Source organism: Pistacia vera, unplaced genomic scaffold (assembly GCF_008641045.1).
Source record: "Pistacia vera cultivar Batoury unplaced genomic scaffold, PisVer_v2 Contig693, whole genome shotgun sequence".
Classification (NCBI taxonomy): Eukaryota; Viridiplantae; Streptophyta; class Magnoliopsida; order Sapindales; family Anacardiaceae; genus Pistacia; species Pistacia vera.
In genome coordinates this window covers 113,360-127,178 of record NW_022196549.1, presented here as the reverse complement: position 1 = coordinate 127,178, position 13,819 = coordinate 113,360, and the positions used below count along the sequence as shown (strand labels likewise).

Sequence of the window (13,819 nt, the reverse complement as noted above, 5' to 3'; positions counted from 1 at the left end):
TGCATTAATGTTAGTCTGTTAGCACAAATATGGCAAGTATTAATTTCTTTTGTTTTATCTTCTCTGATTCCTTCTTTCCATTTTTTTTTTCTTTTAATTATGGCAAGTATTAATTTCCATTTTGTTTATCCGATTCTAAGTTAGCAAATATTAGAAGGAGAGAGCTAGAGTTTAACCCATGAGATGTTAGTTGAACGGTTACTTCTGTGATTTGTTTTTACAAGGTTTAGGGCTAAAATTTCTCGTTTATGTGATTCTTTTTTTCCATTTTATTATAAACCCGTTTACAGTCAAATGTCAGGGGGATCAATATAGCAAACTGGAGTGCTGAATCCAGGGGAGGTTGAGGTTGGCCGAACGGTTATTCTGTGATATGTTTTTTCAAGTTTTAAGGTTGAAATCCATTAATAAAGAAGGGTTTATGAGGTTTAGGAATACTTCAATTTCAAATTAATGATCATAGAACAAATTCAGAGCTCTGTTCGACATGTTTTTACTGTAATCAAAAGTTGAAATCCCAATAAACGACAAGGAAACATGGTAAGGTCAATTGATATTTAATGAAGTGAATTACTACACAAATGGATATAGGGGAAACTCAACTTTTGTATCTTGAATTCATGTTTAATTATAAATGGCAAAATTTTATCACTTTATAAATGCACAACTTCCAGGACCAGGAGGAGGCTTTCTTCAATTCAAGAATTAGTTAGTTAAAACTCTCATGGAAAATTTGAAATTGCCCAAATGCAGAAGAGTACGACTGGTTTAAATATGAAGGGACGAGTACCACAGGAATTGTTCATTCAACCTTTCTTTCATCACATGTTCACTTTTATTTCATTTAATCTATTTAATCTATCATGTTAGAAGTTGTAAACGGACTATATAATATACTTTATCTTAGGTTATAGGCGGGCATTTTACCTGAGGTTTATATTGTATCAATCTAATCTTGTGTGATTTTTGTTGAAGCATATACTCAGTGGGTGGGAGTAGGACGGATGATTTCAAAGTAGACTCCGCATTCGTTAGATAGAAAAGATCACCAAGATTTTGTGATTCGGTGCGGGACTTATTCCAATTCCAAGATCTCGGATCGAATCGATATATCAATATCGATGCAATCCGAGATCTCTTATTGGATTGCTCATTAACATTCTCAATATTATATATGCCTTGCAGAGGGCTCGAAACTCCACGTTCTTTAGCACGAGATTTTGAATTTCACTCAAAAGGTTGAAGGGAGATAGTGCATCAAGCTGTTGGCAAGGGCCAACTTGATCCTCTTCCCCAGGGATCCCAGATGAGGGAACCCTAAGAGAGCCGCCGGCTCCAACTTCCATTCATGTACAGTCCATACTAGATTTGACCAACTGTCCATCCTACCTCTTCTACATTCTTGACAACCCATCTTTGTCTCAGTCTTTTAATGACATGTTTCGGTCCTTTCCCCCATTACTTAGAAAAAGTGAGTCATCGGTTCAAATACAAAATACTATCATTACCATCTGAAAAATTAGACATTCAACCCGTAATCACAACAACCCATGCAATTGGTAGAGCTCTATGTGGTTAGAACTCTCTCTTCCTTTGAATTAGCTTTTAAGGGTGAGTTCTACCTAAACTCACGATAATATGAATGATACATAGCCAACAAAGTTATTAATTAAGAAAACATTTAATTTAACTGAATTAGTTTGACAATTGCCGCGGCGGCATGGTCAAGATTTTGTTGCACTCAAATGTTATGGCCCTTGGTGATATTTTTAATTCTTATGTCCCTAAGCTATAATACTTTTATTTATTTATTTATATTTCACATAATCTGCCGCGTCCTCGCCTGCCTAACTTTTTGGGTAAAAGCTAACACAAATTGTTATCTTTTAGTTTTTAATATTATGTGCCAAGACTATGCCAAAAAAGAGTATAAATCATAGAATTACTCTTATTTCAATCTTTTAACTTCTAATTGATTTTTATTATACATAACTCTCCAATAATTATATTAGATTTTTTTTTATATAGTCTAAAAATCCCTCGAACTTGTTTTGTGCACACAAATTAAAAATTAGAGTCTCTACCGAACTTCCCATCGAACCCTACAACCTTTGGGTTTGAGTTTGAATTCAAAACTCTCGCTAAATCATACAGTTTTTTAAAATCACATAAGTGTTGATAAAAGGCTCGAACACAAAACTCTATTGTAAGAGTCTTAACATCGGGATCCCAGATCCGATTAACCCTTGATGGGGGCATTAAAATTGAAGTTACAAGCTAGTTAACCCTTTTATGGGGGCATTACATTTAAAATTACAAGTTAGCCTGATTGTATAGCAATATTATAGATATTTTCTAAAGATACTCATAGGAAATTTTCTTTTACGCGTAAAGTTAAAAGAAAGTTTATTGTCTATCAAGTTATAATATAACTGGCATTGAGAGTATGTCATGTTAACGCGAATAAAACATGTTTAATTTTTCATTAACAATTTATAATACTACAACAAAATGCACAAAGAATCTCTTTAAAGATTTTCTTTTTTTCTTTTTTTGTAACAAATATATTTAGGTCAGTTTACGCTAGAGGTGGGCATTTGAGACTGGGTCCAAAAACTTAGCCCAAAAACTCGGTCCTAGGAGGTCTGGTCCCAAAACCGGACCAAGCCTAAGGAGGAGGGCCCGGTCCCTCCACCGAGCCCTCCTCCAAGGCTCAGGCCTGGGCCCAATTTTTATTAAAAATTTTTGTTTTAATCCCTTATACAATTACATAAAACTCTCTATAAATTTTAAAATAAACATAAATTATAGGAGTTAAAAGAAAATTTTACAAAATTTAACAAAACAACAATTTTTCGGCCCCGAAAAATTTATAAATTTTACCTTTAAAAAATACTAAAAACCCCCTGCAAAATTTTGTTTCACCCCTAAAATGTGAAAAAAGATCAGGGGGGAAAAAGAAAAATTTCAGGCCCATAGGACCGGTCCTAGGGATCGGTCCAAGTCCTAAAATTACTAATGAAGCCCGGGCCTGCTTGGGATTGGTCCTTGACCAACTCTAGTTTACGCATATATCAACTAATAATCAATCAAATTAGCACAACAATCTACTATCAGGAGAGGCTAGCACAATAATCTACAACCATGGTTTCCCCAATCCCACTTAAATCATGAATGCCATATGAAAATTAAACCTAGGATTATACGCCTAATATCCTCAAAACGTTATTGTATCAAGCGAAATAAAATAAATGAAAAGAGTAAATGAAACAAGAGAAATCGCGTAAATGTTACTCATGCAGGGACAAAATAAATATTCTTAGTATCATAGAATTCTCAAAAGCAGAAGCATATTGCAAAGCAAAACAACACTAAAGACAAATAAGAATGTCAGTGTATCCTCTCTGTACAAACACCTCACAAAGTTGGAGTGAACTTCAAAGTTTCTCATGCAACCCTCCAAAAATCTCTGCCACCCTTTATATTGAAATCACCTCTAATTTGGTTGAAAAGTTTCCCCCAAAAAACAACCCCAAAATCCCTTCAAAAATGAGTTTCCCACAGGCACTTACTCCTGATGAAGGATCTCCAGAATGGATGAGCAAAGGAGACAATGCATGGCAGCTCACAGCAACAGCAATGGTGTGTATGCAAAGTGTTCCTGGCCTTGTGGTTCTGTATGGCAGCATGGTGAAGAAGAAATGGGCTGTCAATTCAGCCTTCATGGCCTTTTACGCCTTTGCAATGGTCCTTGTTTGTTGGGTTTTATGGGCCCATAACATGGCATTCGGAAAGAAGATGAGTCCATTATCAGGGACGCCCCATGCAGCTGTCACTGATGGCTTTCTGTTGGCACAGCGTGGCCCGGATTCTACAGTGCCAAACAGTGATTATGTGTTTTACCAGTTTGCTTTTGCTGCAATTACTGTTGTGTTGCTGGCTGGTTCATTGCTGGGGAGGATGAATTTCTATGCATGGATGATGTTTGTTCCATTGTGGTTGACATTTTCTTACACCATTGGAGCCTACACCATATGGGGAGGAGGGCTTCTTGAGAAATATGTGATTGATTATGCAGGTGGTTTTGTGATTCATCTTTCTTCTGGTGTGGCTGGTTTCACTGCTGCTTATTGGGTAATTGACATACACACCTAATGCTTTTGTAAGTAAAAAAAAAAAAAATATATATATATATATATGTTAGGGTGCGATTTAGTTTATTATTTTGGATAAGATTTTATTCATAATATTAGATAGTTGAATATAGTGATTATTACGAGGTAAAATTTAAAAGTTTACAAAAAGACCCCTTAGGTTTGCTAATTTAACTAAACACCCAAATATATAATTTTTTTGTAAAATGACAAAAATACCCCCACCCACCCACACTGCGAAATTTCAACCACCACTGTCGGAATCTAGTGTTACGAAGCAGACCGATTGGATCTGGCCGGACGTGCAACAACCTAGCCTTTTCCGACCAGATCTACCACGGATTTGGCTGGAAAATGCCAAATCGACAACTAGATATGGCCGTCAATGGCTGCAAAAGGCCAGATCTTGCAGTCAACGACGATCATTTCTTTGGCCGTCATTGACGACCAGATCGACGAATTATCGGCAAGTTTCGATCATTTGTAGGCCATTGTGGCAGATTCCGGCATCTGGCAACTATAGGTGGGTGGGGGTGTTTTTGTTAATTTTTAAATTTTTTTGGGGGTATTTAATGAAATTAATAAACTTAAGGGGTCTAAAGAATTAAAAAAATATAATAGTATTTCTTAAATAATTAAACAAAAAAATATTTTGGGAATAGGAATAGAAATATTAAACCAAACCGCACCCTAGAGTTTAATACTAGTATTAGGTTCAAGTTACCTCAATTTTTTTGATAAAATATCATAATTCTGAACAAAAATTTTAAAATTTTAATATAATATTAATAAGGGTGTTCATAACCGGATAACAGAACTACTTTTTTGAACTGAACCCTTTTTCCGATACAAGGATTTCCCTAAATTGGAACTGAACCCCTGTGTTAGAGTTTAGGGTCAATCACCGTCTTGATATTCTTCTTGAACGAATTTTATTTGAAAAAATGTACAATATCAAAATAGTATTACATTATCCATATTAACATCCATTTATTTGTGATCGATAGTTATGAAATACAATAATTATATAATATACAGGTTGGACCGAGGCACTCACGAGACAGACAAAACTTTCCACCAAACAACATAATTCACATGTTGGGAGGAGCAGGATTTCTATGGCTGGGGTGGACAGGTTTCAATGGTGGAGCTCCATTTGCAGCTGGAAGAATTGCAGCACTAGCCATCGTCAACACTCATCTTTGCACTGCGACAAGCCTCTTGGTTTGGGTTTCTCTGGACATGATTTTCTATGAGAAGAGCTCCGTCATTGGTGCAGTTCAGGGAATGATCACTGGTCTTGTTTGCATCACACCTGGAGCAGGTCAGCTACAAAGTTGCTTCATTTCAGTCATTTTATGAAGAACCATTAATATGAAAAAAAAAAAAAAAAATCCCAGATATGAAATCAAAGCTATCATTTATGTACAGGGATTGTGGAGCCATGGGGAGCATTGCTAATGGGTGCAATGTCTGGTTCAATTCCATGGTACACCATGATGGTTTTGCACAGAAGATCAGCCTTCTTTCAAAGTGTAGATGACACACTGGGAGTCTTCCACACGCACGCAGTGGCCGGAGTTCTTGGGGGAGTCCTCTCTGGCGTCTTGGCCAAACCCAATCTTCTACATTTGATGTATCCCAAAGGTCAATACGGTCCGGGCTTATTTTACAGCATATCTGAGATGAATCATCTCCATCTTGGTTTCAGACAAATATTTTTTCAGCTTCTGGGAGCAGTTTGTATCACTGTATGGAATGTTATTATAACAACCATTATCTGTATTTTCATAAGCCGTTTCATTAATTTAAGAATGAATGAGGAGGATCTTGAGGTAGGAGATGATGCTGTGCACGGCGAGGAAGCTTATGCACTGTGGGGAGATGGAGAGACGATGAAAAAATCTCTTCATCTTCGCATACCTCCCAGATTGTCTTCCTTCTGGCGTCCAGTTTAGCAGAGTTTCAGAGTGTGATAAGTCTATAAGAATGCTGTAATACTCGTTACTGCATCTTTTGTTTGATTCTTTATTGTATAAGCATCTTTTACATTTGCATTTACATATCTGTAATTGTAAATTTTCATGTTAATGGAAAGTTTAGTTACGTGATCATTGTGCAGTAAATTTTGTACAGAAAACATGAACATTGAAAAATATACCCAAGGGCACAAGTATAAAAGTTTCAAGTGGTGCTCTCAACACACAACTATCATTTACTGTATGCGATGACCATATCCTATTTAGTAATTCACCATAGAAATATAACAGAAAGATACTTAGCAATGTACATTAGATCACGAAACATGATATTCTTACTGTTTTACACAAGTGGAACTATGTACAAACCAAATGGTGGACACAATGTCAACATTTTATCTCTGTGCAAGAGAAAATAGATCATCTTTATGATTTGAAAAACTTAAGATATAATACATGATTTTCTGTTTATACAATTATGGCAACATTCTAAATTTGAATCTGTACATACCAAAATCCTTGGAAGGAGCAGTATCATTATATAAGCCTTTATTTTCAGCTTGTTCCTTTTAACTTGAATATTCCTACCCAAGTGTTATTCCGAAAGATTTCAAACTTCTCTTCCAGGTGAGTACTCATACTGTCATCCCCCAAGTTGATAAATATTTGAAAGTATTAGTGACCTGGCAAAAACACAACAGACACTGAGACAAACAAAAAGAAAAAGAAAAGCACTGCAATTTTTTTTTTTTCCAAAAAAAGCAGCACAACCAGGCAATAAATGAGAGTAATTATACCTAAAAGTTTGCCTACTCAATGTCTAGACTTGCGAAGCTCCGTTAATTTGTCTCTCAACATGGCTGCAGGAACCAGAAGATAATTACAAATGATCCCAAAGTTTAAAAGCATTGTGTTGTAACAAAAAAAAAAATTGCAAGGAGTCGTTGTTGGTGATTACTCACTGAATGAGTGTGTAAAAGGAAAAAGCAGTTAGATTTGCTATTAATGTTTACCTGCATCATTGTACCTCTCCTCTTTGACAGCTATATCCATATTCCTCACAAGATTAAGTTCCTCGGCAACTGAATCTGGACCTTCTGAGGCACTGAACAAGATATGCCTCATTCTTAAGAGTTACAACAAAACAGATGATAGTGATGAGAAGGACTAAGTAAGCAAAACGAATACCTGTCAAGGTATACATCATAAGTAGGTTTTGCATCACGCCCTCTGCCCGTCCCATAACCAATTCTTATAGCATCTGCCAAGACAATTTCTTTACTTACATATATTGGAGCCTGCAAAAAACAAAGTTCAATGTACAACAGCTTCATAAAAACAGTTATGCTGAAGTTAATGCATGTAATAGACCAAGTAGAATAAGTCAATTTTGGTGCAAACATTTGAAAAACAAAAGCATGCAGTCAAGGAAGCATGTGTTTGTCCAGATTAGACTACTGTTTTAAAAAGTTTCCCAGTGGAACCCTAATTTGTGCAAGTAATAAAAATAAACCAAGAACCTCTAATTTATATATATTGACATTTTCACAGCAGATATATACCTTGCATCTATTTGCTACATTGATGGCATCTGAGGGTCGCACATCCAGACTAATAATATCATTTTTCCCTGGCTGCAAAAAAGTATTTAGCTTGGCATAAAATAAAACGAAATTCAAAATATTAATCTCAAAGATACCGACAAGAAACAATTCAGAAGCTTTTAATCACCTTACTAAGAGACAACTTCGCAAAGTAAGTATTCACCACTCTTTCAGTAATTCTTACCATATTTACCTGAAATGCACATAACAAAAATGTGTTTCAATTAAACTGAATGGTGTTACACCAAACTTATTTGCCATATTAAAGAAAAGAACCAAGATTCCATGCACTGTTTCAACACTAACAATCAAAAATGATAAAAACATAATTATTCTGTTGAGAGGTACAAGTGTCTTTTATAAATATGCAACTAGAAGATGCAGCTACTGAAGTACATCAAACACAAAATACAATCCATAAGTCAGACTTAAATGCACAAGAAAATTAGCTCCATACTTCATAACCAAGTTCATCCACAAGATTTTTCACGAACTGGAACTGATCCGGGCAATCCTGCAGCAAAACCAAGATCAGAAACCAGCACAATCTAAATAGCAAAAGAAGCAAAACATTGAATAATTAAAACATTACCCCATTATCTTCACCCAACAATGCATCTAAAATTTTTTCAACAGCAAACTCCCCTGCAGCAAAATACAATAAAGTCACCATCACTCATATTCAAATCTCTCCAATACAATTGAAATATACGAATCCCATTGTGCCAGGATTTATGGATATATATACCTACAATAATCGGAAGCAAGAAATCTCCATCACAAGAAATCTTGAGAAAAATGGTGGGACTTTGAAATCGACGAAGAAAATGTTGCCCAATTGAAGTGACATCATCTCTCGAAATCTTAGCTCGGAAAGGAAACGGAAGCAATTTATTAGAAATAGAACTAGAACTCGAACTCTGCCAATTGATATTTTCTAGAAACCCTTGCCTTCGCATACGATAATGCAACACAGTTTCTACATTAATTCAACAAAAATAAGAACAATACAATTCAGTTATTCATCATCCAATGAAATACTGGTGTTAAAATAAATCAGAAACTAATAATCATTCAATTCACTAACAATTAAAATCAATAAAAACAATTAATTCACGATACCTGGTACAAGGAGGGAGGCTGGGAGAAAGTCGTGATCGTGATGATCGGCGTGACTGGAGGATCGGACAACGAAGCTTCGGCGAGAAGATTTACAAGAAAGGAGGACAGATTGAGGATAACGACACCGTTTCTTGGCCGTTCTGAAACATAATTGAACCCCAATAGATAAAGAACAGCAAGTGACGTAGGTTTTGGATTGATCCAAAAAAGTTGGATTGAAACCGGAAAGTGTACGGACATTGGACTGAGCAGCTCCATTCATTGTTAGTAATTGATCTGAAATAAAAGAGAGACTGAGGCTGAACTAAATCTTAAATCAACCGACAAAGAGAGAGATGAAAATGATAACGAGGAAGGTAGTTGGAAGTGGAGAGACGAACACAATCAATCTCCAATATTTGTTTGTTTGCTCATTAATTCAGTTTTATTATATTAACATAATCACGTGATTATTTTTTTTTTTTTAATTTTGGGTAAACCCGGTAATTATATAATAATATTATGAATTAAATTAATGATAAATGTAGTAAAATTTTCTTCGATTTCTTTGAATAGAGCTTACGGAAGTAAAATAAAATGAATTTTCTTTAAACAGAGCTGAGGAAAATAAAAAAAAATAAAAAATATTTGATGACAAATCTATTTATTGTCTGATTAAAAAAAGAAAAATACTATATTTATAAACCTCTAATATGATGTCACTAGTCAATTCATTATGGATTCCATCCGTGTATTTATTAACTAACCAATAATAAAATGTACAAACATTATTATTTAACAAAAGCCAAAAAACATGTTACCACCCAAAGTTTGCCGTAATTACAATTTACTACCAAAAAAAAAAAAAAATCATAAACAGTAAAATGAATTGAAATTGGACTGTTAAAAGATATCAATAATACTATGCTTACTCGCAAATTTACTAACCACTTTACTCACCTTTATTAAAATTACATATGATATTCGTACTATATTTATAGTACTCGTACTATATTTTATATTTACAAAGGTTAATAAGATGAGTAGTAAGTTCGTGAGTAAGAATATCTTTTCGTCAGCAAGGCGCTGACCACCTGCTTTACCTTTCCAGGGTAAGCTGAAAAGTTGTTTCCATTGCGGGTCAAACAATAAAAGCAATTCATTTTCTACTAGTTTGATAGTCTGTTGTCTTGCTCAAAAAATGAGATGAGAAGCTAATGAATAAAACAGATTATATTCATTGGGTAGATTGACCAATTAATAATACAAGGATTATACCGGCCCAAGATTCAATTGATAAGACATATACAAAAACTACTTATAATGGTGATTGGGTGATAGATTTTACAGTAAAAGAGCAGGCTGTGGAATGCACATTCTTCTTACTTGCCTTGTCGGTTACTTGTAAGCTCGAGTTCGCCATTGGAAGGATCATCTGACATACATACATTCCATCGTGCGATGCTCAGTTTTTAAGTGATTTTTGATGATGCTGAATCTAATACTACTACTGGGCTGAACAGTCAGTTTGGCAATTGTAACACTAATGGGATGGATTTTATGTCGGAGCAGTCAACGGCGTTTGGAAGCTGCTTCAACAGCTTGATTAATTCGTAAGTTCTTGTGTCTTTACCGGAGTACAGGCATAGATCAAGTGGGGTTAAACCCTCCTGCGTCAAAGAAAAAAGATTAAAAGATCTGACACCTGCATGCAACTATGTAACGGCAATTAAGCATTTTATGAAATCTCAGACGAAACATCAGCGGAAACATTGCACATCAAACAGCCAAAACATCAGCCGGAAAGAACTTGCTGAAGTACTAAAAATGTCATACCAGTAACCAAAGAATGCCTCTGAAATCTCAATCCTATATTTATATATAATAAAAAAGAGTCCCAATGTTTGGTAAACTTATGGACAGGTATCACTTTCATATAATTTTGATAAACGATCCTTAAAAGAAATACGTGAATCAACTTATATTTACCACGCGTACTTTAGTAAGTTTGAAAGAACGGAAATGACTCTTCTAGTTTTCAAGGTCGTGGTTGTCTATCATGAATCTGGAGCTTACTATTATAATGATTATGTAATAATGTAAATCACATCATAAAAGTGCAACCTCTAGGTTCCATGATCTGGTTATGGGTGAACTAACAAAGACTTTAAGCACCTATACACAACAAGGTCTTAGTATATAGTAGGGAAAGTTGACGTTAATTGCTTAATTCTTACCTGGTTTTTCAATGTTTTATCAGCTCCTTTAATCAATAACAGTTTCACTATATCTGTCCTACGGGCTTGAACAGCAAGATGTAAAGGTGTCCATCCATCCTGAAAAGTGCAAATAAGAATATTCCCCAGCAGAACAGATATAAAATAAAAATGCAAAGGAACAATAGGCAATTGTCGAACATACATTGTCTTTAAGATTTAGATCAACATTGTATAACAAAAGAATTTTGATTGCTGGACTTGATGCTGTTTGAACAGCATAATGCAGTAAAATGGCCCCATTCTGTAGCAGCAAGAAAACATAAAATGTATCAACTTACTAACCAATTGAATGACCAAATATACTAAGTGGTGTAAATGCATTAAGCTGAACAAACAGAAGTTTACAATAAACACCATTACCAAGATATTAATGAGCCTAAATCAAGTTAAAATAAGGAAATGCGGAAACAAAAAAACCAACAAAGTATGTAGGAAAAGATGATTAGCCATCAAGATGAAGATGAAAATAATAGAATTGATGAAGAAGTTAGTCCTACAAAGAAATAATGGAAGAATATCAAGAAAAGATATACATGACTAAGGTCCCAATACAGAGAATTTCAGATAACAAGCAATCTCAAATTTTAAGTTCAGCAAAAAGTAAGCCTTTGTGAATAGAAGCCTTTCACAAAGAAGACAAGATATGACTGGCACCAACAATAATTTGAGGCTAAATATACTCTTTACATGGATAACATATATTCGTATATGGTCCAAGGCCAAATAATTTCAACTCACATCATCACGAACAAAAGTATTCGCTGATTCTCTCAACAGATAGTTGGTAACTGCCTGCTTCTTCCCAATGATAGCTTTGTAAATTGCAGTCAAGCCATCCTGAAAAAATGTTGGAAGCCAAAATTGAAAAATTTATTTTAAAAAAAAGAAGGGCTTAAAATAGCGGCTAAATGTAATATCAAGTGACATTTCCTTCATTTAGATAAACATTCTGACGTATTTAACCAGAAAGTGAAAGTGAGAAAAACAAAGGCACCGTATCATATCTAGTCAAAAAGTGGTCAATTTATATACCTTATCCACAGCATTGATGTCAACATTATGTTTCAATAAAGCATCAACAAGGTAGAACTCTCCAGATGCAGCGAGGGTTTGAAGAGGTAGCCATTTTTTCTGAAAAGATTTCATCAAAAGTTACAAACAGATGACAACATCAAGTCCATTAAAACAAACCACAAGGATTATTCTACTTAAATGGTTAGTACTTGAAGCCAATAGTACACTGTTACAGATAACATAAGACCCATTATAACTGCTTAAAAAGTCCACTTAAGTTTTTTGCAAGGCGCTTTTTTGCATGATTTCTTCAGAGTAAGGTCCAGGGTTCAAGCACATTAACGCACAGATACAATCTAGGATCAGAAACATTGTTGCAGTAGATTCATACTCATTTGAACCCCATATTTTTTATTAAAAAATCCTGGTTTTTATTAGTTAAAAAGAGGAAAGTACTTGGGTGCTAGTCTACATAATTTTTGGATCAATCTAGCAATGGTATGTTACTAAAAATAACATTATGTACAATTCATATGAGAAAAGAAAATTGAAGAAGCAGTTATGAAAAGTCCAGCAGAGTTCAGCAGAGCTAACTGCCACTGGTGCTGACCTTGCAAGCTCATAGGATGCAGTTAGCTCCCACTTACTGTTTCCAAAAATCAAAGCTTAAACTAAGGAAACTGTTAACCGAATTCCCCTCCAATTTTGAGTATATAAATAATGCTTTGTAGCACAGTTTTAAATAGCGAAAAAAGTTTGTTCAGTTTTGGAAAATTCCAGCTCTCTTAATTTTTCTTCTAAAACTCTCTCAAAATCCTCACTCCATAGAGTCAGCTTTCCATTCAGTTGAGCCTAAATTCTTCTATTCTGAAAATGTGTCTCGTTTTCATTTCTCCTCTATTTGAGAGTTTGTTCTAGTTATGTTTTCTGATTCTCCAGCAGAAAGTTCTGGCCATTCACCAGCAAATCCTGCAAGTTCTATATCTCCTCTTACTGATCACTATACCGCATTAATACCACTTTCACCACCTGTTTCACCAGTTCCACCACTAGCCTTTGCTTCTCAAGTGAATTCTATACCTTCTATACCTCTTGCTGACCTTCCTATAGCTCCTTCCCTTCTCCCTACTCATCATATGGTTGCAAGAGCCAAAGCTGGCATTTTCAAATCTAACATCTATATGCCAGTTTACCGTCTCCACAGACTTCCAAAGTACCTCAAACTGTTGCTCAAGCTCTCCAGGTTCCAAAGTGAAAAGAACCATGGTAGAAGAATATGAGGCTCTTTTCACAAAAGAGCCAGGAGATTTGTTCCTAGAACTTCAAATATGAAAAGCATTTCTCGAAGGAGGGAAAGGTTTTTCTTTTTATACAATACTTACTATTGATTGGATTTTTTTCTTAATTGTTTTCTTGGTCTATTTGAACGGATTATGTCCTATCTTTCTTCTATAATTTATTTTAGCTTTTGTGTTCAGGTTGCTTCATGTTTTCTTGTTGTGGAACCCCGTACACGCATCTCTCGAGGTTTTGCTTTTGTCACAATGGACACTGTTGAGGATGCCACCCGTTGCATTATCTCAACCAGTCAGTTCTCAAGGGGCGATATATCACTGTAGAGAGGGTAATGTGATTTCACCCTTGGTGGTAAACTTAACCAGTTTTGATTGGTTATCTTTCTTCTTAAC

At 35.1% G+C, this 13,819-nt stretch overlaps 3 protein-coding genes across 3 annotated transcripts; 1 reads left to right on the top strand and 2 right to left on the bottom strand.

The window, feature by feature from the left end:
• The first annotated feature begins 3,549 nt into the window (after positions 1 to 3,549).
• LOC116113968 (ammonium transporter 3 member 2-like) lies at positions 3,550 to 6,135 on the top strand. The gene is made up of 3 exons (XM_031400117.1): positions 3,550 to 4,134; positions 5,193 to 5,478; positions 5,586 to 6,135. The coding sequence occupies exons 1-3, from the start codon at positions 3,550 to 3,552 to the stop codon at positions 6,110 to 6,112; spliced, it is 1,398 nt and encodes a 465-aa protein (XP_031255977.1). The 3' UTR covers positions 6,113 to 6,135.
• Positions 6,136 to 6,383: 248 nt separating this feature from the next.
• LOC116113969 (bifunctional nuclease 2) lies at positions 6,384 to 9,245 on the bottom strand. The gene is made up of 10 exons (XM_031400118.1): positions 8,860 to 9,245; positions 8,486 to 8,716; positions 8,330 to 8,382; positions 8,195 to 8,251; positions 7,865 to 7,930; positions 7,696 to 7,767; positions 7,322 to 7,431; positions 7,147 to 7,238; positions 6,931 to 6,993; positions 6,384 to 6,816 (listed from the first exon to the last, which is right to left on the bottom strand). Exons 1-9 carry the CDS (start codon positions 9,119 to 9,121, stop codon positions 6,947 to 6,949), a joined length of 990 nt encoding a protein of 329 aa, XP_031255978.1. The 5' UTR covers positions 9,122 to 9,245; the 3' UTR covers positions 6,384 to 6,816; positions 6,931 to 6,946.
• A 1,116-nt stretch (positions 9,246 to 10,361) lies between these two features.
• LOC116113959 (ankyrin repeat domain-containing protein, chloroplastic-like) lies at positions 10,362 to 13,396 on the bottom strand. The gene is made up of 7 exons (XM_031400110.1): positions 13,212 to 13,396; positions 12,726 to 12,777; positions 12,150 to 12,248; positions 11,856 to 11,954; positions 11,260 to 11,358; positions 11,076 to 11,174; positions 10,362 to 10,508 (listed from the first exon to the last, which is right to left on the bottom strand). Exons 1-7 carry the CDS (start codon positions 13,394 to 13,396, stop codon positions 10,362 to 10,364), a joined length of 780 nt encoding a protein of 259 aa, XP_031255970.1.
• Between the last annotated feature and the right edge of the window lie 423 nt (positions 13,397 to 13,819).

What these genes read in the sequence shown, in the direction of transcription:
- LOC116113968 (XM_031400117.1), top strand. Translation starts at nt 3,550, where the DNA reads ATGAGTTTCCCACAGGCACTTACTCCTGATGAAGGATCTCCAGAATGG. An exon ending in GTTTCACTGCTGCTTATTGG is followed by an intron (nt 4,135 to 5,192) that starts GTAATTGACATA and finishes TATAATATACAG; the next exon opens with GTTGGACCGAGGCACTCACG. An exon ending in TTGCATCACACCTGGAGCAG is followed by an intron (nt 5,479 to 5,585) that starts GTCAGCTACAAA and finishes ATTTATGTACAG; the next exon opens with GGATTGTGGAGCCATGGGGA.
- LOC116113969 (XM_031400118.1), bottom strand. Translation starts at nt 9,121, where the DNA reads ATGAATGGAGCTGCTCAGTCCAATGTCCGTACACTTTCCGGTTTCAAT. An exon ending in TATGATGTATACCTTGACAG is followed by an intron (nt 7,239 to 7,321) that starts GTATTCGTTTTG and finishes TATCTTGTTCAG; the next exon opens with TGCCTCAGAAGGTCCAGATT. An exon ending in GGAGAGGTACAATGATGCAG is followed by an intron (nt 6,994 to 7,146) that starts GTAAACATTAAT and finishes TGGTTCCTGCAG; the next exon opens with CCATGTTGAGAGACAAATTA.
- LOC116113959 (XM_031400110.1), bottom strand. Translation starts at nt 13,396, where the DNA reads ATGGTTCTTTTCACTTTGGAACCTGGAGAGCTTGAGCAACAGTTTGAG. An exon ending in GTCAGCAAGAGGTATAGAAG is followed by an intron (nt 12,778 to 13,211) that starts GTATAGAATTCA and finishes TTTTGGAAACAG; the next exon opens with TAAGTGGGAGCTAACTGCAT. An exon ending in ATACTTTTGTTCGTGATGAT is followed by an intron (nt 11,359 to 11,855) that starts GTGAGTTGAAAT and finishes TTGCTGCTACAG; the next exon opens with AATGGGGCCATTTTACTGCA.